This window comes from Oncorhynchus tshawytscha, linkage group LG06 (assembly GCF_018296145.1).
Source record: "Oncorhynchus tshawytscha isolate Ot180627B linkage group LG06, Otsh_v2.0, whole genome shotgun sequence".
Lineage (NCBI taxonomy): Eukaryota > Metazoa > Chordata > Actinopteri > Salmoniformes > Salmonidae > Oncorhynchus > Oncorhynchus tshawytscha.
The window spans coordinates 47,712,123-47,738,033 of NC_056434.1; the positions used below are offsets into that span (position 1 = coordinate 47,712,123).

General features: G+C 43.9%; 1 protein-coding gene across 2 annotated transcripts; it reads right to left on the reverse strand.

Moving 5' to 3' along the window:
- Positions 1-271: 271 nt before the first annotated feature.
- On the reverse strand, positions 272-24,976 carry nup160 (nucleoporin 160). 2 transcript variants are annotated; one of them, XM_024424081.2, is made up of 30 exons: positions 24,832-24,976; positions 24,010-24,118; positions 23,059-23,269; positions 17,947-18,245; positions 17,709-17,823; positions 17,290-17,526; positions 17,034-17,131; positions 15,456-15,540; positions 13,816-13,968; positions 13,518-13,688; positions 13,206-13,305; positions 11,000-11,165; positions 10,625-10,758; positions 10,189-10,343; positions 9,907-10,043; positions 9,720-9,790; positions 9,424-9,574; positions 9,096-9,165; positions 7,707-7,805; positions 7,364-7,483; positions 6,299-6,586; positions 6,072-6,177; positions 5,725-5,946; positions 5,496-5,606; positions 5,167-5,290; positions 1,900-2,001; positions 1,590-1,731; positions 1,315-1,440; positions 870-965; positions 272-777 (listed from the first exon to the last, which is right to left on the reverse strand). In XM_024424081.2, the coding sequence occupies exons 1-30, from the start codon at positions 24,920-24,922 to the stop codon at positions 694-696; spliced, it is 4,173 nt and encodes a 1,390-aa protein (XP_024279849.1). In that variant the 5' UTR covers positions 24,923-24,976; the 3' UTR covers positions 272-693. The 2 variants fall into 2 exon arrangements, with proteins under 2 accessions (XP_024279849.1, XP_024279848.1); XM_024424080.2 differs by having other exon boundaries at positions 10,189-10,346.
- Between the last annotated feature and the right edge of the window lie 935 nt (positions 24,977-25,911).

The following is a 25,911-nucleotide window of genomic DNA, read 5'->3' on the forward strand; positions in this document are numbered from 1 at the left end:
TTTGTCTCAGCCTTAATATGTTCTACTTGCTAAGAACATTGGAATGCCTTTAAGCTAGACTCTGCAATATGACAAGTTAACCTTCAATGCATGCTTACCTTAGGTAAGAGCCAATGGTGCTCTTGTAAGATTTGAATACTTCCCTGCATACATTCAGAGAAGAGACACAGGGTTCTTGTTGATTTATGAAGGAAGTTGCCCTGCTGTGTTTCATGTCGCTGAGTCTACCTTCAGTGTGTTCAAATACTAATAAAATGGCATTTAGGACAACTTCTCAATACCAAGGAAAACTTTAATTGCATTACAATTTACAACAAACATGATTGTAAAAGTTCACAGGCAGCAAAGTACAAAAGGACATGTTTCAATATGATTACAATGTAAAAAATACATTGTCTCCAGAGGTGAAAACACCTTGAATTGTTAGTTGGAACTCAGACAATATATACAGTACATTTGAGCAACAAGCAGGTAAGATGCACTCTTTTCCTGAACTCAATCTGGTGAGATTCATACAAAGTGTTTATTTGAACCTTAATACAAAAATAGGTGTATTTATCTTCTTCCAGAGTCATGACAGTAAGCGCACCATATGGAGGGGCAGTGCTATGGCTCTTTCAATTAGTCTTTCCAATACGGTTAAGGTGAGGAGGAAAGGTTAATTGAGATTGAGCCTGTGTTCTGACTGAGGTGCTACTGGGCCTGGAGCCTTCGCCTTGTTGTCTGGTCCACCAGTTTGTGGTAGTCATTCAGCTTGTCCTGCAGTTTGTTGTATATCTGAGAGGACAGTCATAAGAAGCATGGTGATTCGTGTTAACATTTAAACTGATGACAAAGTCATTTAAAAACAGTATTTTAAATGGACTTACACTGGCGTTAGTCTGGGTCTCGTTGAGCGCCTGAAGAAGCTGGTCGATGGAAGTGTATGGGAGCCACACCAATGATGCTGTAGCAGAGAGGGGCCTCTGTAACACACACACACACCATTAACATCTCAGAGAAACACAAGGACAAACATTTGGCTTTAATCTTATCAATCCCTATTACATTTTAGAGATGAGAATCAAGTTAACTCAAAATGGGTAAAACAATTGCAAGTGATTTATGCTGTAATGTGGGGTCCCCCCCAAAAAGTGAAGGAACTCAGTTCGGCTTTCAATTTGCCCTTAAATTGTGGTAGTGCATCAGTTTTCCTCATGTCAGTCATTTCATAAATAGCTCCTAGGTATGCAATGTCCAGGGGGTTGTGGGATGTTCCCCAATGCTGGAAGTGGGCCAGAGTGAAACAGTTTGGGAACCCCTGCTGTAATGTACCTCAATGCCGAAGTACTGGTGTCCCTTCCCCAGGAGAGCATCTACGTACTCCAACACCAGCTCAGCTGCTTCCTCCAGCAGGTCATAGTTCAGGTAGAGCCGTAACAACGCTGCAGCGTCTACGCCCTGAGAAAACAGGTTTATGTTACAATACAAGGGAGCAAATATATATATATTTACATAAATCTAATTAATTTCTGAAAATGTGTCTTGCATCTCAAATGGCACAGCGTCACATTTAGTGCAATAGTAGCACAAATACTGCGCTCTCTCACCTTGTAGGTGTTGACCATCCAGTCCGGCAGCGGTACACCGTGTGACAGCAGCTTGTTGATGACACAGCGATGGTGCTGAGCATTCTGTGTAGGGTGCTTCTCCAGGTAGGAGGCCAGCAGGCGCCAAGCCTCATCTGTCGCACTGGAGGGGAAAGTACAACTATTTATCATTTTTTCACTCGCATGATTTCACTTTGGCTTAATTGGTCAATTTGATCTTTTGATGAACTGTTATAATATTCTCAACAGCACCACAGTGGAATGACCAACCAATTTGTACTATGAAGTGGTCAAATTTAAAACAACCAACCTTGACTCTTTGGTTGTGATGATGGTAGACAGCTGATTGGCAGCCAGCCAGTTCCAGGCTTCATTCTGACTCTCCTCTCCACCGTACTGTAACTTTATACACCTAAAAAAAGAAATAGTTTTTTTTGTATAATAAAAAAAAAAGCTAGCATCACACCACTATGAACCAACAGGAATAAAACCCTTGTATGTGCATGGGAGTTCAGACAAGGCACAACTGCTTACTTTGTCGTGATCACTACAGACTAAATACAGTGCATTGGGATAGCATTCAGACCCCTTGACTTTCTCCACATTTTGTTACGTTACAGCCTTATTCTAAAATGGATTAAATTACATGTTTCCCCCATCAATCTCCACACAATACCCCATAATGACAAAGCAAATAACTGTTACATTTTTGCAAATTGATTAATTTAAAAAATGTATTTACATACAGTACACATCAAAAGTTGACACCTAGTCATTCCAGGGTTTTTCTTTATACTACATTGCAGAAAAATAGTGAAGACGAACTATGAAATAACACAGAATCATGTAGTAACCAAAAAAAGTATACATATATTTTATTTGATGAAAGCTTTGCACACTCTTGGCATTCTCTCAACCAGCTTCTTGAGGTAGTCACCTGGATTTAATTAATTAGGTGTGCCTTGTTAATGGGTTCAGTTGTGTTGTGACAAGGTAGGGGTGGTATACATAAGATAGCCCTATTTGGTAAAATACCAAGTCCATATTATGACAAGAACAGCTCAAATAAGCAAAGAGAAACAGTCCATCATTACTTTAAGAGATGCAGGTCAGTCAATCAGGGAAATTTCAAGAACTTTGAAAGTTTAAGTACAATTGCAAAAACCATCCACCACCATGACTGGCGCACGTGAGGACCACCACAGGAAAGGAAGACCCAGAGTTAACGCCGCTGCAGAGGATGAATTCATTAGAGTTTACTGCACCTCCAATTGAAGCCCAAATAAATACTTCAGAGTTCAAGTAACAGACACATCGCAACATCAACTGTTCAGACACTGTGTTGCTACAAAGAAACCACTACTAAATGACACCATTTGGGCCAAGAAACGAGAGGACATTAGACTCTGGGAAATCTGTCCTTTGGTCTGATGAGCCCAAATGAGATTATTGGTTCTAACCGCCGTGTCTTTGTGAGACGCAGAGTAGGTGAATGGATGATCTCCACATGTGTGGTTCCCGCTGTGAAGCATGGAGGAGGAAGTGTGATGGTGCTTTGCTGGTGACACCGATGTATTTATAATTCAAGACACACTTAACCAGCATGGCTACCACAGCATTCTGCAGCGATACGCCATTCCATCTGGTTTGCGCTTAGTGGGACTATCATTTGTTTTTCAACAGGACAATGACCCAACAGACCTCTAGGCTGTGTAAGGGCTATTTGACCAAGAAGGAGAGTGATGAAGTGCTACATCAGATGACCTGGCCTCCACAATTGGGTTGAGGTTGGGTGATTAAGATGGTTTGGGATAAGTTTGATCGCAGAGTGAAGGAAAAGCAGGAGGCCAGTGCTCAGCATATGTGGGAATGCCAAGAGTGTGCAAAGCTGTCATCAAGGCAAAGGGTGGCTCCTTTGAAGAATTTCAAATAAAATATATTTAGATATTTTAAACATTATTGGTTACTACATGATTGCATGTGTTATTTCATAGTTGTGATGTCTTCATTATTATTCTTAAAATGTAGAAAATAGTAAAAAATAAAGAAAAACCATTGAATGAGTAGGTGTCCAAACTTTTGACTGGTACTGTAATTATTCAGACCCTTTGCTATGAGACTCGAAATTGAGCTCAGGTGCATCCTGTTTCCATTGATCCTCCTTGAGATGTTTCTACAACTTGGAGTTCACCTGTGGTAAATTCAATTGGATTGGACATGATTTGGAAAGGCACAACACCTGTCTACATAAAGTTCCCACAGTTGACAGTGCATGTCAGACCAAAAACCAAGCCATAAGTTTGAAGGAATTATCCGTAGAGCTCAGAGACAGGATTGCGTAGAGGCACATACCTGGGGAAGGGTATCAAAACATGTCCGCGGCTTTGAAGGTCCCCAAGAACACCGTGGCCTCCATAATTCTTAAATGGAAGAAGTTTGGAACCACCAAGACTCTACCTAGAGCTGGCCACCTGGCCAAACTGAGCGATTGGGGGAGAAGGGCCTTGGTCAGGAAGGTGACCAATAACCTGATGTTCACTGACAAAGCTCCAGAGTGGAGATGGGAGAACCTTCCAGAAGGACAACCATCTCTGCAGCACTCCACCAATCAGACCTTTATGGTAGAGTGGCCAGGTGGAAGCCACTCCTTAGTAAAAAGGGCACATGACAGCCAGCTTGGAGTTTGCCAAAAGGCACCTAAAGGACTCGCAGACCATGAGAAACAAGGTTCTCTGGTCTGATGAAACCAAGATTGAACTCTTTGGACTGAAAGCAAAGCGTCACGTCTGGAGGAAAACTGGCACCATCCCTACGGTGAAGCATGGTGGTAGCAGCATCATGCTGTGGGGATGTTTTTCAGTGGCAGGGACTAGGAGACTAGTCAGGATCGAGGCAAAGATGAACAGAGCAAAGTACAGAGAGAACCTTGATGAAAACCTGCTCCAGAGCACTCAGGACCTCAGACTGGGGTGAAGGTTCACCTTCCCACAGGACAACAACCCTAAGCACAGGCAAGACAACACAGAAGTGGTTTCAGGACAATTCTCTGAATGTCCTTGAGAGCCCTAACGTAAACACGATCGAACATCTCTGGAGGCCTGAAAATAGCTGTGCAGCGACGCTCCCCATCCAACCTAAGAGCTTTAGAGGATCTGCAAAGAAGAAATGGGAGAAACTCCCCAAATACAGGTGTGCCATGCTTGTAGTGTCACACCCAAGAAGACTCAAGGCTGTAATTGCTGCCAAAGGTGCTTCAACAAAGTACTGAGTAAAGGGTCTGAATACTTATGTAAATGGAATGTATTTTTAATCAATTTACAAAACTTTCTAGAAACCTGTTATTGCTTTGGCATAATAGGGTATTATGTGTAAATAGTTTTCTTCCCCCATCAATGTAATCAAAGGCTGTGACGTAACAAAATGTGGAAAAAGTCAAGGGGTCTGAATACTTTCAGAATGCACTGTACATGCATAACTATGGCATTTACGTAAATCATGCAATGTCAACGAGAGATATGCGTATAAATTCAAGTCACTCCGTAGAGTTCAGACTGCCCTAACGAAGCTAGCAACTTACTTGAAGGCGAGCCCCTCGAAGATGGGTGTGAGAGACAGTTTGAAGGTCTGGCATAGTGAGAGGGCACAGTCAAACAGTCCTGTTTGAACCAGCAGGGACACCATCTCTACTGCAGAGGCACTGCCTGCAACACAACACACAGTCCGCTATTAGATATCTGGCATTAGATTGGGGGAATTTGTGAAGAGATTAGTTGCCCTACAGGAATAAATGATCATTTAAAAGAAGTGCCAAAGGCTACAGTTAATTGACTATAGCTTACTGACTGACATTTCACCTTAGCATGGTTCCCTTCATACATTTGAAAGAATATTGTGTCAGTGTTGTACCTGCGATGGCAGCGGACGGCGGGTGGTGCTGAGCCAGGTTGAGGCGGCTACGGGCCAGGGTGTACTCCTTCTGAAGGTCCTTCAGCTCCAGGATGTCGATCTGACCACTTACTGCAGACACACAGATCAATCGACTTCAGAACCAACTTCACTGTCATACACATTTCACAACCCAACAAAGAGTAGCACAAAGACGCAAAACAGCTACGGCTGTAGTGTCTAGTCTCACCTGGACCAGTAGCAAACTCTCCGTCGTAGTTCCTCTTCGGTGACGCGCCAGGCCTCTCATACACCGCGCCAGAGGACGGCTGTACGATCCAGGCGTAGTCAGGTCTGATGAGTCGTAGACAGTTGAGGGAGGCCAGGTAACAGTTAACCTGTTTCTGGAGACCTAGCTGGGTCCTCACCTCCCTGCCCAGACGCATGCCGTACTCAAACATCACTGTACCCGCTAGAAGTGAGAACACAGTTATATAGACGCACCATACAGAGAGAGGGGCAAACACACACTGGACGGCGATTCAAAATACCGTCACCCTCCTTTTCGAACAGCTACTAGCATTAATTCCCAACTACCTTTCCTGTAGTTGTGTCTGTTGATGTGGAAGGCGTAGAGCAGCTCGTAGTAGTTGTGAGACATCAGGTCCACTGCTCTGGCCCTGGACTCAATGATGCTGACCACCTGCAGCCAGAGGAGGACACACGGGGAGGGTCAAACACAGATCTAATACAATTATCTAGTGTGTCCATAATGGGCTCTGACCAAATGTAAAGAGAAAGTGTGTGTGTGTGTGTGTGTGTACCTCGTCGTGCAGGTTGACGTAGGAGAACTGGACCAGATCCTGAAGTTGAGAGCGTTCACAAAGAACCACCACCAGCTGACGCAGACAATCCAACTGCCTGCTGGAGTCAGGGTTCTGTGTGAGGGCTTCGTAGGCTTGGCTGTTGTGTCCCAGGTCCAGGTGGTGCTTGAAGATGCGGGTCCACAGGGCAGCCTGACTCCTGGGGTCGTTGACGGCCTCCGTTATGGCCAGAGTGGCTAGATGGATGACCAGCTCTGGTAGACCAACATCCTCCAGTAACCGCAACACCTAACACACACACACACACAATTAAACCTGCACACATATCCACATTGTGTTTCAAAGAAGGCTTTCCAATCCATAGTTTTGTTGTCACGATACCAGAATTTTGACTTCCATACAGAGGCAAAAAAAAAAAAAAGCCATATCAGCTTTGAAATCAGCATATTATGCATTATGGTTTCCATATTACCACAAACAAAGTACTATGGGTAGTGAATAGATTTTCACTTTAGCTGTAAACTAGCAAGGAAAGTTAGGCCTACAAAAGCTGGAAGCTTCCGGTATCTTCTTGAATTGTAAAGTGTTCTAGCTTGTATGGACATTGTTAATTACTGTTCACAAAACAATTTCTACAGCCCAGACTCCCAGTGCAGGCTAAGTGGAGAGCTCACATGATGCAGCCCAGACTCCCAGTGCAGGCTAAGTGGAGAGCTCACATGATGCAGCCCAGACTCCCAGTGCAGGCTAAGTGGAGAGCTCACATGATGCAGCCCAGACTCCCAGTGCAGGCTAAGTGGAGAGCTCACATGATGCAGCCCAGACTCCCAGTGCAGGCTAAGTGGAGAGCTCACATGATGCAGCCCAGACTCCCAGTGCAGGCTAAGTGGGGCAGGTACAATGCGCTCGTGCCATAAGGGGGAAAATCGCTGATACAGACTTGATCCATGACACATTTGACAGAAGTACAAAAAGTACTAGTACCAAGACGTTTTTTTTTTTATGTTCCAGTATCGAAAAAGTACCAAAGTGTCAGTATACCGTGCAACACTAATCCATAGTAACCTTGTTGTAGTACTGTAGTCTTGAGGCGGCTGTGACCTCCTCCTCCTCAGCTCCTGTCAATCTCAGCAGAAACTCCTCTTTCTCCACCTCTGTCGCTGCCTCCTGAAAACACTGCAGTGCCTGGTGAAACAAGATGACAGGACAGGGGGTAAAAATAAAAAAAAAACACAGCTACAAACATGATTGAGATTAGAACACAACAGATACAGTAAGCACTGATGCTACAGGTCGAAACACAGAGGATAGTTACAGCCACTGCCCTTAGAACTACAGAAACATTTATTTCAGAAAGGTATTCTCAAATGCACAAAAAATAAAAGAAAGAAAAAACAGAAACACACACCTTCTGTCCCTCTCCATTGGCCAGGTAACACTGGCCCAGCATGAAGCGGCAGGAGCCCACGTTCACCTGACACCAGGGCCCAATGAGACGCACATACTCCTGGAGAGAGAGAGCGTGAGAATGGATTCTATTTCAAATGTATTTGTAGGATTTTCATTCAAATCTGCTTTGACAAACAATCAATACACATATATTTATTGTTCCAATTGGGAAATTGTTTATGCAGTCAGGGGAGAAAAAAACCAACCTAACATTACACTGAACAAAAATATAACCGCAACATGTAAACTGTTGGTTCCATGTTTCATGAGCTGAAATAAAAGATCCCAGACATTTTTCATACGCACAAAAAGCTTATTTCTCTCAAATTTTGTGCAAAAATGTTTACATCCCTGTTAGTGAGCATTTGTCCTTTGTCAAGATAATCCATCAGCCTGGTCAGCAACACCTTCTGTTGGGAACACTAAAAAGGCCAACTAAAATGTGCAGTTGTCACGCAACAATGCCACAGATGTCTCAAGTTGAGGGAACGTGCAATTGGCATTCTGACTGCAGGAATGTGCACCAGAGCTGTTGCCAGATAATTGAATGGTCATTTCTCTACCACAAGCTGCCTCCAACATCGTTTTGAGAATTTGACAGTAAGTCCAACCGGCCTCACAACCGCAGACCACATGTAACCACGCCAGCCTAGGACCGCCACATCCGGCTTCTTCATCTGTGGGATCGTCGGAGACCAGTCACCCGGACAGCTGATGAAATGTTAGATTTGCACAACCAAATAATTTCTGCACAAACTTCCAGAAACTGTCTAATGGAAGTTCATCTGCAAGCTCGTCGTCCTCAACAGGGTCATGACCGGATTGCAGTTTGGCGCCGTAAATGACTTCAGTGGGCAAATACTCACCTTCGATGGCCACTGGCACGCTTGCTCTTCCCGGATGAATCCCGGTTTAAAATGTACCGGGCAGACGGCAGACAGCGTGCATGGCGTTGTGTGGGGATATTGAAAATGTCACTGTTCTTCCATGGTCTGCATACTCAGACATGTCACCCACTGAGCATGTTTGGGATGGTGGATCAACGTGTACGACAGCGTGTTCCAGTACCTGCCAATATCCAGCAACTTCGCACAGCCATTGAATTGGATTGGGACAACATTAAACAGACCACAATTAACAGCCTGATCAACTATGCGACGAGATGTGTCGTACTGCATGAGGCAAATGGTGGTCACAACAGGCGCTCATCTGTATTCCCAGTGAAATCCATAGATTTAATTGACTAATGTCCTTAGATGAACTGTAAAATCTTTGAAATTGTTGTTGCGTTTATATTTTTGTTCAGTATATTATGTGAGGGTCGTTGAGTCTGTGGGAAGTTTTTCACCTGCAGTTGTGTGTACTGGCAGTTGCCCATCAGACATTCAGGGAACTGGAAGCCTGGATTGTTAGGCCAACTAGAGTGTGTGTGTTAAGGGACAACTTCTTCACAAATATACAGTACACCTCATCGCAACTCTCAGAGGTTAATAATCAAAAAACTTTCCTAAAGCATATCAATCTTAGCCTAGCGTATGCTAATGCCTGTGAAATTGAAGAAACACCTAGCATAAAGCACTCCAACTCCGGTCTAGCTGCATTTGAGGAGAAGAATAGCTTTGCCTGAAGCATATATCGACGCTAGGGCTAGCCTAGCGGTGTGTGTGTGAGGATACAGTTGCTGAGCCAGCAAGGTGACCACGCTGGAGACCATTTGGGGCCAGTGGAGTAGAGCCGTGCTCTGCTGCTGGGAGTAGATTTGGGTGACGATGGCCTTCCGCGCTACGCTCTGGTAGAACAGCTCCACCACCGTCTGAGGGCTCAACACTAAAGGGGGGTGGGGGGGACAGGGGGTGGAAAGGATTTAGTGTGTGTTTGAGATTGACTATGTTGTGGTCAGACTTTTATTAACTACTCATTATGTGATCAAGATGAGTGATTTTGTGCCTGGCTGTGATCCCCTCAAACACACCTGATCTGTTGCTGGCCAGGGCTGGAGAATCAGACAGCTCTAAGACTGAAAGGTGCTGCAGGTTGGCATCTCTGGAGAAGAAAAATCAAGTAACATTTTAGTTTCTCTGAGGAACCCGAAAACTACAATTTGGCCCTCATATACGCTGACGGTAGTATCTGTACAGCGTGGGTGTGTGTGTGCGTACATAATGTCGAGGGGCACGGCAGTGGCCAGGCTCTGGCTGATGTGTTTGAGGAGATAGTAGGAGGAGAGCAGGTGAGAGGAGCGGGGAATTAGGTCCTGTTGTAGCTGGAGCAGCTGATCCCCTCCAGCCAGGAACACCTGGAAAACACACACACACGTTTTAAGTCAAAGGAGTAGCTTGAGATGTGAATGACTGAAAGTGGGTATGGTAGGAGTCCAAACGTCAAGAAATGTGTATACATGCTGGAGTATGTACGATTGGGCAGTGTATGTGTGTACGTACATTGTCTCCGAGGCGTAGGTAGAGCTGCTGCAGTATGAGTAGATCCCTACAGAACAGGACTCTGGTCATGGCCATCTGGCAGACAGCCTGACAGATAACAGCCACTGCCACACTGCTGCCATACAGTTGGGACAGACTAATACGCACTGACAGGCCTGCTGGGACACACTCAAGCGAGACACACGCACGTAAAGAAACAAAACGCGCACACACACACCAATTTACACTTGAACCAGTCCGATTATTTTCATTTAGAAGTCTGACCGCTGTTTGAACACAGACTAAGCTCAAACAGGATTCAGCTTAAGTTTCTACTCAAATAACAATAGGATCAAAAACCTAAGGGCTGATGAAACAGACATCGCATAGCATTATCTAGGGCTAATCTGTGCTGAGATATTAGCGTTGGTAGGTCTAATATTATCTAGGCGTTTACCTGTGGTGAGAGGTCCCTCTCCTCCTGGCTCGGAGTCCGTCTCCAGGTCCATCTCTCTGATCAGAACAGCCATGGCCGACACCGGGTTACGGATGTCCTGCAGCTTGTTCTGAATGTCCTCGATCACATTCTCACTACGATGGGAATGAAAGATGTGTAACGGTCAGTCACACAACACAGCAATGCCTAAATGTGTAGGACCCATAGGAGGTCAAGAAGGTTTGTTGGTTGAAATTCAATTCATGAGAATCGAAGATAGAAAAATGGCTAATGAGAATCTGTCAATTCATTGACTTTCAAATTTACCTCCATAAACGGTACATAGTCATTTTGGAAAAAAAAGGTAAACTGTTGACGTGTGTGTTTTGTACTGACTTGTCATTGGCCAGTAGGTTCTCCAGCACCATCTCTGCAGCCCTCTCAGGTGACTGTAAATGTTCCAGGGCCTTCTCCATCTCATAGGCCATGTCCCCCGGCACCGCGTCACTCACCAGCCTCAGACACTGCACCAGCTGCATCACGTCACGAGCAACTTCTGGGTCTGGCCATGGGGAAACATGGTAAATGGGGAAACCGGGGTCAGTGGGGAGCACAGACGAGCCAAAACGTAACTAAACAAAGGGAAAGAACAGAACTAAAATGTCTACCTTACAAACAAAACCAACTTGGTACTTTGAGCCAAAACGGCTACTTTAAATACAGTTGACAAAAATAAACCCAGTGAGTAAAGAGCCCTCTAGATCTAAAATGGCTACTAGGTCTATACATAAAAGAACCAGTAGACAGAGGAATGAACCAGTCAGTCCCAACGCAATAATGCATAATATGTAAGGGCTTGCAAATTTGACCAATCACTGCACTATTTCTGCACATTAGAGGTCGACCGATTCTAATTTTTCAACGCCGATACCGATTATTGGAAGCCCAAAAAAGCCGATACCGATTAAATCAGCCATATATATATATATATATATATAAAATTACTATTACAACAATACTGAATGAACACTTATTCTAACTTAATATAATACATAAATAAAAATCTATTTAGTCTCAAATAAATAATGAAACATGTTCAATTTGGTTTAAATAATGCAAAAACAGTGTTGAAGTAAAAGTGCAATATGTGCTGTAAGAAAGCTAACATTTCAGTTCCTTGCTCAGAACATATGAAAGCTGGTGGTTCATTTTAACATGAATCTTCAATATTCCCAGTTACGTTTTAGGTTGTAGTTATAGGAATTTTAGGACTCTCTCTCTATACCAGTTGTATTTAATTTACCTTTGACTATTGGATGTTCTTATAGGCACTATAGAATTGCCAGGCTAATCTCGGGAGTTGATAGGCTTGAAGTCAAACAGTGCTGTGCTTCAAGCATTGCGAAGAGCCGCTGGCAAACGCACAAAAGTGCTGTTTGAATGAAATCTTACGAGCCTGCTGCTGCCTACCACCGCTCAGTCAGACTGCTCTATCAAATCATAGACTTAATTATAATAGAATAAACACACAGAAATACGGGCCTTTGGTCATTAATACGGTAAAATCCGGAAACTATCATTTCGAAAACAAAACGTTTATTCTTTCAGTGAAATACAGAACCGTTCTGTATTTTATAGAACAGGTGGCATCCCTAAGTCGAAATATTGCTGTTACATTGCACAACCTTCAATGTTACGTCATAATTATGTACAATTCTGGCAAATTAATTACGGACTTTGTTAGGAAGAAATGGTACACACAGTTCGCAATAAGCCAGGCGGCCCAAAATGCCATATATACCCAGACTCTGCTTGCACTGAACGCAAGAGAAGCAACACAATTTCCCTAGTTAATATTGCCTGCTAACATGAATTTCTTTTAACTAAATATGCAGGTTAAAAAAACATATACTTCTGTATTGATTTTAAGAAAGGCATTTATGTTTAGGTACATTGGTGCAACGGCAGTGCTTTTTTTGCAAATGCGCTTGTTAAATCACCCGTTTGGCAAAGTAGGCTGTGATTTGAAGATAAAGTAACAGGCACCGCATTATTTATTTGCAATGTAGGACAAGCTAGTTAAACTAGTAATATCAACCATGTGTAGTTAACTAGTGATTATGTTAAGATTCATTGTTTTTTTATAAGTTTAATGCTAGCTAGCAACTTACCTTGACTCCTTGCTGCACTCGCATAACAGGAGGTCAGCCTGCCATGCAGTCTCCTCATGGAGTGCGATGTAATCGGCATCCAAAAATGCAGATTACTCATTGTTATGAAAACTTGAAATCACCCCTAATTAAATCGGTCGACCTCTACTGCACATAGAACTGACCCATCACCGCAGTACAAAAAGAGGGTTTGCAATTTCAACCAATCACCGCATAATATTGTTCAATCAAGGCACAGTCAAACCTTTTCACTCAGTCAGCATCATTTTTGCCACAAATTGGACAAAACCAACAGATTGCCACGCAAAATGTCAGAATTGCCACAGTCAAATCAAGCATTTCACCCACAAATACCACAAACGTAACCCGTGAAATCCTGGAGGGACTGTCCAGTAGCGGACAGTAAAAAGAGTTTGGAGAAAGGTCTTTACCTTCACTGACAGGCGTATCCTCCTCTGAGAACAGGTACTCGTCAAAGGACAGGTACATGTGGTCCACAGCAAAGCAGGGCAGCAGGAATGACACAAAGCCCTTGAATAAACACAGTCATTCACTGATTGACAAAAATCCGGGAAAGTAATCCAGAAATACTTTTAATAGAAACTGGGTCCCCTTAGTCCCTTTTGGGATAGATGGTCCTGAAGAAACTACGTAGAAAACATAAAAGAAACAGACACGTATAAGAGAGTTGTGCGTGTTTGAAGACATGGAGCTGTATGTGTGCGCGCCTCTCCTTCCCGTACCTTCTTGAGCAAACAGACCATGTGTGTGTGTGGGTTGAGCAGTAGGCCGAGCGGAGTGGCCAGAGCCTCCTGGTACTGCAGACAGCAGGCGTAGAATTTAGACCAGAACTCCACTTGCAGCTGCCTGTACTCCTCCTGGCTAAACTCAAACTCTGTCACACTGCTCTGCAGCTACATCGGGGGAGAGAGGAATACATATTGAAAACGCAGCAGAAACCAGTCGATAAAATAAAAAGTCTGCAGAAGGGAGGAAAAGGGGAGAGCGAGAGAGAATAAGCAAAGAGCTGGTCTAGCTTACCTCGTTCTCCACAGCCACCGTCACTTCTTTCTTGAGGGTCTCCCAGGGGAGGTCGGCGATTCGCTCTGTGCCTCTCCTGTAAATCTGTAAGGCTTTGACTATAGCAGAGGCAGTGAATCTCAGGGGGGAGAACAGCATGTCCAGGTAGGTCTCCTGTCATAACACAAAGACAAATTAGCTTGATTACAAAGTGTAGCGTTATTCTTGTGGAGAGGCCCAATGTTGACAATATGGAAAAAGAGGATACTTGTTCGGGAGAGTTGATCAATTGTAGGGACGTGGATCTCCCCTTTCAAGATGATTCAAATCTAGTAACATGGGCTCCGATGAGATACGCTTTAGTTTGAAACGATTTGGTTTGTTTAGAGGATCGAATCAATGCAATTCAGTTCGCTGCGAAACAATGCATAAACACATTAATTTTCCCTTCTAAATTAAAATATGTTGCTGATGGAGCTCCTGAGCTGGGACTCTCTGAACTAACTTCTCTCCTTCTGTGTAAATTATGTCCATGGGGTACGGAAAGGGAAAAGGGGATAACCTAGTCAGTTGTACAACAACGCGTTCAACTGAAATGTGTCTTCCGCATTTAACCCTCTGAAACAGAAAGGTGCGGGGGGGGGCTGCTATAATCGACATTCACGTCGTTAGCGCCCGGGGAACAGTGGGTTAACTGCCTGCGGCTCACGAAAGTGATTAGAGCCGTTATGACATCATCAACTTTCCCCTGTACATCTAAAAAAAAATGGACTGTTTAAACCTGGAATACACGTCCGCTTGCAATATTAAAACAAAGAAGTCATTGCAAACAAACTGTTTTTCCCCCTCGCACATCATTGCACACGCGATAGAAGAGCACAATACGTACTGTAATATATTTTTTTTACCATGTTGAGCAACGCTCCTCAACTCTAAGACAAAAACAATAACGGTGGTGTGGCGGCCAGTGGCGCCGCTTTCTCCTAAAGCGAAACTATTACTGACGGCGAACCTGAACAATCATAAATAAAATCCTAAAATAAGCACGGATCAGCAGTTATAACTTCATGAGTTGTCTCCAGTAGGTTACTTTTATTCCGGTAAAACAATGCATTTCAGAACAAGAACCCAGCAAATCTGACTGGTTATCACTAAACTCATAAACTCCATTTTTACAAGCAGTTGAATGCTGAAGGTGCCGCGAAGCTGCGCAAGGCGTGCAGTTTGATGCGGCTACTGATATTGCCCGGGGTTGTTCGGGCACGCAAAATGACTAGTAGATCAATGACTGTCGACGCAGTTACATGCTTAGTTCCACACTGAAGGAGAAGATGCATCAGCTGTGAAGGGAATCTTCGGAAGGTGGAAAGTAAAGAGATTTTTTTTTATTCAACCGGCAGCTCGTAATGTCTTAAATCGATTTTCTGACCAATGCATGGTACATTTGGATCCATTTGGGGTCCCGCAGACAGATGCACTCATCTTAAACATTTGAACCGGGGACCGATGCGTATTGGTGAATCGTTACACCTCTAATCAATTGCAATGATGTATGGATAGAGGGCAAAGTCAAACATCTTTTTTTGTTGTTTAAGTAAGTTCTGATTAATCAGTACAAATCACAATTGAAATCAGCGGTGAATGATGTGATGTTGTCTTACCCTGGGGTCCTGGTCTGCTCCAATGTGGACCTCCTCCTCGGGGGCAGGCTGCACAAAAACCTGGTTCCACTGACCTGCCGTGGAACTGAGACATATCATAAAGGAGGTTAGATAAGAAAAAAATAAAATAGGAGTGTGAAATGACCACACTACAAATAATATTATTTTGGATATATTAATATACACTTTTAGGTACACCCATCTAGGACCTGGTCAGGCCCCCCTTTGCCTCCAGAACAGTCGGAATTCTTCAAGGTGTCCGAAACGTTCCATAGGGATGTTTGTCCACTCTGACACAATGGCATCACAGTTGCTGCAGATTGGACGGCGGTACATTCATGCTGCGAACAGTCCGTTCCATCTTATCTTAAAGATGTTCTATTGGGTGGAGGTCTGTGGGGCTGACCAGGCCACTCAAGTAAACTGAACTCGCTGTCATGTTCCACGTCATGTTTTTCCACTCCTCAATTGTCCAGTGTTGGTGATCTCGTGCCCACTGGAGCACCTTCTTGTTTTTAGCTGATAGGAGTGTAAATCCAGCGTGGTCGTCTGCTGCAATAACCCATCTGTGACAAGGATCGACGAGTTGTGCATTCTGAGATGCCCTTCTACACACTGTTGTACTGCTCCGTCATTTGTGACCCGCCTGTTAGCTTGCACGATTCTTGCCATTCTCCTTCGACCTCTCATCAACAAGCTGTTTTCGCCCTCAGGACTGCCGCTGACTGGATGTTTTTTTGGTTTGTCACACCATTCTCAGTCAACCCTAAACAAGGTTGTGTGTGAAAAGCCCACGAGTGGTTGGAAGTTTCTGAGATGCTGGATCTGGCTCGCCAGGCACTGACGATCATACCGCATCCAGTCTCTTAGGTCACTCGCTTTGCTTCGTCGAAATGCTGCGATGCCGGTCTGCCTGCATTATATAAACAAGCCACGTGACTCCCAGTCTATAGGTGCGACCTGGGGCGGCAGGTAGCCTAGTGGAAAGAGCATTGGACTAGTAGCCGAAAGGTTGCTAGATCGAATCCCCGAGCTAACAAGGTAAAAATCTGTCGTTCCGCCCCTGAACAAGGCAGTTAACCCACTGTTCCTAGGCCGTCATTGTAAATAAGAATGTTCGTAACCGACTTGCCTAGTTAAATGAAAATACATTTTTGTGAACCTAGAAAACTGGCCGTTGAGTGTATAAGCATAAGAGTCCATTACACTATCCAAAGGATTTTATTTATTTCACCTTTATTTAACCAGGTAGGCTAGTTGAGAACAAGTTCTCATTTGCAACTGTGACCTGGCCAAGATAGAGAAGAGCAATTCAACAACACAGAGTTACACATGGAATAAACAAAACATAGTCAATAATACAGTAGAACAAAAGAAAACAAAAAGTCTATATACAGTGAGTGCAAATGAGGTAAGTTAAGGAAATAAATAGGACATGGTGGCGAAGTAATTACAATATAGCAATTAAACACTAATGGTAGATCGGCAGAAGATGAATGTGCAGGTAGAGATACTGGGGTGCAATGGAGCAAAATAAATAAATAAATATCCAAAGGATAATCTAAGTGTAATACTCACTGTTCAAAGTTTATGTATTTCACCACGGTCTGGTTGGTATCGTCAAGCCACAGGCCCCAGATGTCCGTTGAGGTCAGAGCAAAGTCCACCAGCGTCTCCTGAACACAATACAGGAGATCAGTCAGCAGTCAAAACAGTCCATTACTGATGAGATTTTCCTTTAAAATATTATCCTACCTACACACACATTACAGCCGCATCAGCTAAATAAAATCTGTCTCACACCAACAGAGTCAACCCGCCTCCCTCCACGTACCTGTGTGGCAAAAAGCGAGGAGATGTGGTCCAGGCTGTAGCGATTGTTGTCCGTGGCCACCAGCTGCAGAACAGTGAACTGTCCCCTGGAAGGTACAGCCAGGTATACGGCCAGACACAGCCCCGTAGAGGGGGAGAAGGCTAGCCGCAGCCGATGGCCCTGCCCTGGGGAACCCTTCACGCCTCGGCACGCTGGCATGTACTCCAACATGTCAGTCTCCATCAGACACACCTGGTCCTGTAGGAGGGAGGAGGAGGGACATCATGTTTGCAAAATACCTTTTTTTAGGTATAAAAACATTCAAATGAAAAATTAAGCTTAACATCCTTCCTCTAAAGGACATTTCTTGGCAAAAAACACAGGTATGCTTCTGAACTGCTGCTAATGCAGACTGACCACAGTATCTCTACGGGACTGACCCTATAGGACCACATGCGTAGTTTATGGTCCTGACACAGAGCGAATATGAAGGTGTCGTCCTCCAGTTCCCTTACTGCCAGACTCAGGGCCAAGTCACCAGGACTCTGCTCACCTCTGGATGGGACACAGGAGCACAGGGAGGGTTACACACAAACAATAGAACCAGTGTTGCTTTACACAATGGGGCTATTGCACGGACCCACACTCAACCTATTCATGGACAACATGATATCTAACCTGATTGCAGTTGGCATCCAGCCAGCGAGTCTCTGCATTACAGAGCTCCTCTTCAGCTCCAGAATGGTTATGCTACCCTGTGTGTCATGTGGGGGCAGTGTGATGACCAGGATGCCCCCAGCAGGTGATGCCAGGGCATAGTGGGCCTCTCCCTGGTGGCTGAGCCAGGCTGCCGAGGCGGAGGGGCCTGCTGTCTGGCCTACGGGGCTGGGGATCGCCACGCTATGGGCTGGGTCCTGAAGACTCAGCTTCCCCACGTCTGTGAAGATAGACTGCATCTGGAGCTCTGTCACCAGCTCCTGTAGAAGAGAGGCGAGGAAGGAGAAAGCATATTTGTATTCAAATCTAAATTTTATGTTTCACATGCTTCGTGAACAGGTGTAGACTAACTTGGGAAATGCTTACTTACAGGCCCTTTCCACCAATGCAGAGAGAAAAATAGAAAGATCATAACACGAGGAATATAAATACACAATGAGTAGTGACAACTTAGCTATATACACGAGGCACCAGTACCGAATCGATGTGCAGGGGTACGAGGTCATCGAGATAGATATGTAGTCTATTTTTAGGGCCTTCCCCTGAGACCGCCTGGTATAGAGGTGGCAGAGAGCTCAGCCCCAGTGATGTACTCTGTAGCACCTTGCGGTCTGATGCCAAGCAGTTGCCATACCAGGCCGTGATGCAACCTGTCAGGATGCTCGATGGTTTAGCTGTAGAACATAGAGTATCCAAGGGCCCATGCCAAACCTTTTCAGCGTCCCGAGGGTGAAGAGGCGTTGTTGTGCCTTCTTTACGACTGTGTTGGTGTGTGTGGACCATGTCAATTCCTTAATGATGTGGACACAGAGGAACTTGAAGCTCTTGCCCCACTCCACTACAGCCCTGTCGATGTGGATGGGGGGGGTGCTTGGCCCTCCATTTCCTGTAGTTCACGATCAGCTCCTTTGTCTTGCTGATGTTGAGGGAAAGGTTGTTGTCCTGGGCTGACACCACACTACCAGGTCACTAACCTCCTCCCTATAAGCCATCTCATTGTCCCCGAGGGGCCCCCGTGTAGAGGTACAGAGTGGCGGATGTGTTGTTGTTGCCTACACTCACCACCTGGGGGTGCATGTCAGGAAGTCCAAGATCCAGTTGCAGAGGGAGGTTCTCTGTCCCAGGGTCCTGAGCTTAGAGAGCACTATGGTGTCGAACACTGAGCTGTAGTCAATGAACAACATTCTCACATAGGTGCTCCTCTTATCCAGGTGGGAAAGGGCAGTGTGGAGTGCAAGAGAGATTGCATCATCTGTGGACCTGTTGGGGCGGTATGTGAATTGGAGTGGGTACAGGGCATCTGGGATGATGTGTTGATGTGAGCCATGACCAGCCTTCCAAACCATTTTATGGCTACAGATGTGGGTGCTCTGGGGCGGTAGTCATTTACAGGTTACCTTGGCGTTCTTGAGTACAGGGACTACGGAGGTTGGTTTGAAACCAGTTGCACAGGACACCGAAACTTCGGTACTTTGATACTAGAACATGAAAAACAGTTTGGTAGTCGAATTTGTTAAGTTTCGGTACTTCTGTTAAATGTGTCTCACGGATCAAGTCTATCAGCGCAGTCAATGTCCCACTTAAAGCACACCGTGCCTGCTGCACTTAGCCTGCACTCGGAGTCTGGGCGGCATCATGTTACCTCCCTTCATGCTGCAGAGAAGTTAACACACTTGAATAATGGGACACAGCACGTAGACATTTTGAAACTGTTCTCAAAACAATGTCCATACAGGCTAAAACACTTTACAATACAACAAGATACTGGTAGCTTCCAGCTTTGCAGTCGAACTTCGCTTGCTAGCTTACAGCTGAAGCCAACATCAATTCAATACCCCTAGTACCTTGTTTGGGATAATATGCACACCATAATGCAAAACATGCTGACTGATATTTAAGTGAATGAAAAAAGTTTTGGTGGCAGTCTCTCTCACCTCTCCCAAAGATGATCTATTACCTCAGCGAACTGACTGAATAGGGCTCCGACGGGCTGCCCCAGTCTTGCTTCGTGATTGACGTTATTACTGGTTAGAGACAGCGTGCACTTTTATAAAATAAAGCTACTTCTATGCAAATGTTGTTGCTCAGTACAATGAAATAAATCCCAAATGGAAGGGTTACAGATTGTCATGGGGCTACAGATGTCAGCCAAAACAAGCTCAGTAACTCAATGCATGCACATGGACTCACCTGTATTGTGATTAGGCCAAGGATACATCTTGATTTAGCCGTTTTATCAAGATATTTACCACTCAAATTACCATTATGTTATGCAGTTTGGTAAAACTAAGTCAAATGTATTGTATGATTGTACAATGAATGCATACATGGAGGTCTGAAAATGTTTTACATAAAAATATAACGTAATGATATTGAACTCAAAAGATTACCAATGATTGAACAGCGCAGTAGCTGAGTTTATCCGCCTGGACCAAGTGCAATTCTGTGACTTTGGCTAATATTACTTTTTTTTTTTTTACCATGGTATCGTTTTGGTATTGAGTAAAGTGATTGTACTAAGTATTGTGACAATAAACCCAGTATTGAAGTAAAAATGCTGGTATTGTGACAACCCTACACATTTTATTTTAGGAATACCAGACAGGCTCAGGTTGAAAATGTCAGGGAAGACAATGATCAGCGTGTGATCTGAGTACATGTCAGGGTACTCAGTCTAGCCCCGAAGCCGTGTGAATGTTAATTTGTTTAAAGGTCTTACTCACATCAGTTACGGAGAGCGAGATCACAGTTGTCTGGAACAACTGGTGCTCTCATGCATGGTTCAGTGTTGCTTGCCTCAAAGCGAGCATAGAAGGCATTTAGCATGTCTGGTAGGCTCGCGTCACTGGGCAGCACGTGGCTGGGTTTTCCTTTGTAATCTATGATAGATTGAAAGCCCTGCCACAGCCAATGACCGTCAGAGCCAGCATAGTAGGATTTGATCTTAGTCTTGTATTAACACTCTCCTGTTTAATGGCTCGCCGGAGGTCGTAGCGGGATTTTTTAGAAGCATCTGTATTAATGCCCCTATCCTTGATGGAGGCAGCTCAAGCCATTAGCTCAGTGCGGATGTTGCCTGGAATCCATGGCTTCTGGTTGGGATATGTACGTCCCGTCATTGTGGGAACGACGTCGTTGATGAACTTATTAATGAAGCCGGTGACCGATGTGGTAAACTCCTCAATGTTATCAGATTAATCCCTGAACATATTCCAGTCTGTGCTCACGAAACAGTCCTGTAGCTTAGCATCCGCTTCATCGGACAACTTCTGTATTGAGCACATCACTGGTACTTGGCGTTTTAGTTTTTGCTTGTAAGCAGGAGGATAGAGTTTAGAGGTCGACTGATTAATCGGAATGGCCGATTAATTAGGGCCGATTTCAAGTTTTCATAAAAATCGGAAATTGGTATTTTTGGGCGCCGATTTGCTGATTAAAAAAAAAATCTTATATATATATATATATATATATATATATATATATATGTTTTTTATATACCTCTATTTAACTAGGCAAGTCAGTTAAGAACACATTCTTATTTTCAATGACGGCCTGGGAACGGTGGGTTAGCTGCCTTGTTCAGGGGCAGAACGACAGATTTTCACCTTGTCAGCTCGGGGGATCCAATCTTGCAACCTTACAGTTAACTAGTCGAACGCAATAATGACCTGCCTCTCTCTCGTTGCACTCCACAAGGAGACTGCCTGTTACGCGAATGCAGTAAGCCAAGGTAAGTTGCTAGCTAGCATTAAACTTCTTATAAAAAACAATCAATCATAATCACTAGTTAACTACACATGGTTGATGATATTACTAGATATTATCTAGCGTGTCCTGCTTTGAATATAATCTGACTGAGCATACAAGTATCTAAGTATCTGACTGAGCAGTGGTAGGCAGAAGCAGGCTCGTAAGCATTCATTCAAACACCACTTTTGTGCGTTTTGCCAGCAGCTCTTCACAATGCTTAAAGCATTGTGCTGTTTATGACTTCAAGCCTATCAACTCCCGAGATGAGGCTGGTGTAACGGAAGTGAAATGTCTAGCTAGTTAGCGCTCGCTAATAGCGTTTCAAACGTCACTCGCTCTGAGCCTTCTGGTAGTTGTTCCTCTTGCTCTGCATGGGTAACGCTGCTTCGATGGTGGCTGTTGTCGTTGTGTTGCTGGTTCGAGCCCAGGGAGGAGCGAGGAGAGGGACGGAAGCTATACTGTTACACTGGCAATACTAAAGTGCCTATAAGAACATCCAACAGTCAAAGGTTAATGAAATACAAATGGTAGAGGGAAATAGTTCTATAATTCCTATAATAACTACAACCTAAAACTTCTTACCTGGGAATATTGAAGATACATGTTAAAAGGAACCACCATATGTTCTCATGTTCTGAGCAAGGAACTGAAACGTTAGCTTTCTTACATGGCACATATTGCACTTTTACTTTCTACTCCAACACTTTGTTTTTTCATTATTTACTTGAGGCTAAATGTATTTTATTGATGTATTATATTATGTTAAAATAAGTATTCATTCAGTATTGTTATAATTGTCATTCTTACAAATATATGTTTTTTAATTTTTTATTATTATAAAAAAGATTTTTTATTTTATTTTATTTATTTATTTTAAAACTGGCCGATTAATCGGCGTCGGCTTTTTTGGTCCACCAATAATCGGTATTGGTATTGAAAAATCATAATCGGTCGACCTCTAATAGAGTTATGATCAGATTTGCCATAAGACGAGGGAGACCCTTATATGCATTTCTGTGTGTGGAGTGAATGTGATCAAGAGTTGTCACCTCTAGTTGCACAGGTGAAATGCTGGTAAAAATTTGGTAAAACGTATTTCAGTTTCCCCACATTAAAATCACAGGCCACAAGAAGCGGCGCCTCTGGATGTGCATTTTCTTGTTTGCTTACAATGCAGTGGTTTAAGGGAGTGCCTAAGATCGTGCTGCGCTGTCAACCAAATAAAAACATTATTTTCCCAACTCCACCCCTGCTTCGGACCTACTTTTCATGCATTCTGGTTTAGAAACGTTATGAAAAAAGGTTTTTAAAAGAGGGACTTACGCTGCGGTACATGCGTGTGGGGTGTGGCAGCACCAGCCGGTGCACGGTCTGATTGGTGACAATGAGGATGATGACATTGTTGAGGGTCTCCTGGATGTGGACACCTCCGGGCAGCAGGTGGCAGTGTGTGATCTTGAGTTTAACAGCATTGTTCAGTAGGTTGGTGTCCAGAGACTGCTCCACCAGCTGAACTGTGTCCCCAGAGGTGGACCTGGAGAGAGGACATAGATGAGACAGCATGCCAATTCCAATTAAGGCCTCAAGAAGCTGTGTGTGTTTTACATGTCAAATTAAAATCGGCATTGACACATGGCTAGCCCGGGTAAGTGCCAGCTGCATCGTGTGGCTTCTCAGTCTGGAAACTGTGTGATAGAACCCATGTCACATACAGTGGTCCTCCAAGATTAGTCTAGGACAGAGTCTGGCAAGAGAACACAGTCTGGCTATAGATTTAAATCAACACTGGTATGTTGTCAAAGAACAAAAAACCCAACAGAAGAAGTATATGATAAGAACATTCAGACAGAAAAAAAAAAAAACACAGACAAAGTGCCTTAAGGTGTTGAGCTACCGTGAGCCGCAAGAACAGCTTCAATGCACCGTGGCAAAGATTTTACAAGTGTATGGAATTCTATTGGAGGAATGGCTCAGGCACCGCACCAGAATCTCCAATAGGTGTTCAATTAGGTTGAGATCTGGAGACAGACACATGCTTCCTTTAAGCACACTTGACTGCTTTGAGACCCCTTTTTCAGAGTCACAGAGATCTCTTCTTCTAGCCATGGCAGCCAAAAGAAAACAGGCATTGTTATACAGGACGGGATGTTTACTGCTTAATTAACTCCGGAACCACAGATGTGTGGAAACTTTCAATATACTTTGGATCCCTAATTTCCTCAATTGTTAACTTCATTTTGGCAGTTACCTACAGACATACATAGCACAACTCACCAGTGTATGCATCTGTTGCTAGTGATGGACAGGAGTTTTCCACTCTCCTCATAATGAAAGCCTCCTGCGCTGTCCGGGTATTTTACACCGCCAGGAAGAGCATTCAGACCTGTTGAGAAACCATACATGACATCTGGTCGGTTCTAATAGAATGTTGCATCGTGGCTTTGCTTGTTGACTGTCTCAAACTGTTTTGGTCTGACACAGACAGGTGGTTAAACAACTTGCTAGGTTTTTTGGGACTGTGCCGGAGTCCAGACTGACCAACAACTTTCTGTGTCCAATAACTGCGGTTGCAACGTTAGCGGTCAATGAAAGAGATATCAAAAAAGCATAAATCTATACATATCCTATACGAATGTGTCAATATAAAACCAATAGTTAAAACATTGCCTTTCAGAATCTGGAAGCCATCGCTACAGTATGCTGTAAAACGAGCAGACCGTGGTCAAAAGCGGTTAGTTAGCTAGCTAACAACCTGCTTATGTTACGCGCGAGGATACTGATAATTGAAAATCATTTCGGCGTACGGTGTAGATAAGCGAGGTATCTAGCTATACATTGGGGTTGTGGTGCTCGGGTCCATCAAACTACAACTGCAGAGGACACAGTTACCTTGCTTGTTAGTTTATTAGCACAGACAACACGCCTGCTCCGTGGATGTCAGTAGCTAACGTTAGCTAGCTAACCAATCCATTGAGCTAGCGCGTAAGCGGCCCTAATGGTGAGTCACTCACGACCTCACTACAGCGTGTGTCACAAAAATCTTTCATATCAGTGAATAGAAAGCGGAACAATATTTTAATATTCGTAAAGTTTTACCGAGGTTTACAGTTATCTCCCGGAATCTTGGTAGGGTTTCCCTCTCAAATCCACATATCTCTATAAAACTCCTTTCCAAGACCGCCGCCATCTTCACCGCATTGAGTTCTGGGATTGAATGACCGCCTTCTGGCCTTTCAAAAATTTAAAGCTGTAGCCACAGATAGAAAAGTGAATGGGTTAGTTATTAAAAACATTTTTTGCTGTAGCTCTCGAAAGACAAGTGAACCTCTCTGGCTTCTCTCTCATCATCAAACATCGCTCTCTTGTTGCCTCTGTCATGATAAAACATCATAGCCACGTTTCAGCACCCTCTGAAAAAAGTTTGGGGTCACTTAGAAATGTCCTAGTTGCAAAATGAATAGGAAATATAGTCAAGACGTTGACAAGGTTATAAATAATGATTTTTAATTGAAATAATAAATGTGTCCTTCAAACTTTGCCTTCTTCAAAGAATCCTCCATTTGCAGCAATTACAGCCTTGCAGACCTTTGACATTGTAGTTGTCAATTTGTTGAGGTAATCTGAAGAGATTTCACCCCATGCTTCCTGAAGCACCTCCCACAAATTGGATTGGCTTGATGGGCACTTCTTACTTACCATGTGGTCAAACTGCTCCCACAACAGCTCAATAGGGTTGAGATCTGGTGACTATGCTGGCCACTCCATTATATACAGAATACCATCTGACTGCTTCTTCCCTAAATAGTTATTGTATAGTTTGGAGCTGTGCTTTGGGTCGTTGTCCTGTTGTAGGAGGAAATTGCCTCCAATTAATTAAGCACCGTCCACAGCGTATGGCATGGCGTTGCAAAATGGAGTGATAGCCTTCCTTCTTCAAGATCCCTTTTACCATGTAGAAATATCCCACGTTACCACCACCAAAGCACCCCCAGACCATCACATTGCCTCCACCATGCTTGACAGATTGTGTCAAGCACTCCTCCAGTATCTTTACATTTTTTCAGCGTCTCACAAATGTTTTTCTTTGTGATCCGAACACCTCAAACTTACAATTGAAGTCGGAAGTTTAGATACACTTTAGCCAAATACATTTAAATGCAGTTTTTCACAATCCCT

Coding starts and splice junctions, on each gene's coding strand:
- nup160 (XM_024424080.2), bottom strand. CDS start 24,922: ATGGCGGCGGTCTTGGAAAGGAGTTTTATAGAGATATGTGGATTTGAG. Junction 13,689..13,815: donor CGGTGGCTGTGGAGAACGAG/GTAAGCTAGACC, acceptor CCCCCGATGTAG/CTGCAGAGCAGTGTGACAGA. Junction 11,166..13,205: donor GGATACGCCTGTCAGTGAAG/GTAAAGACCTTT, acceptor CCCCATGGCCAG/ACCCAGAAGTTGCTCGTGAC.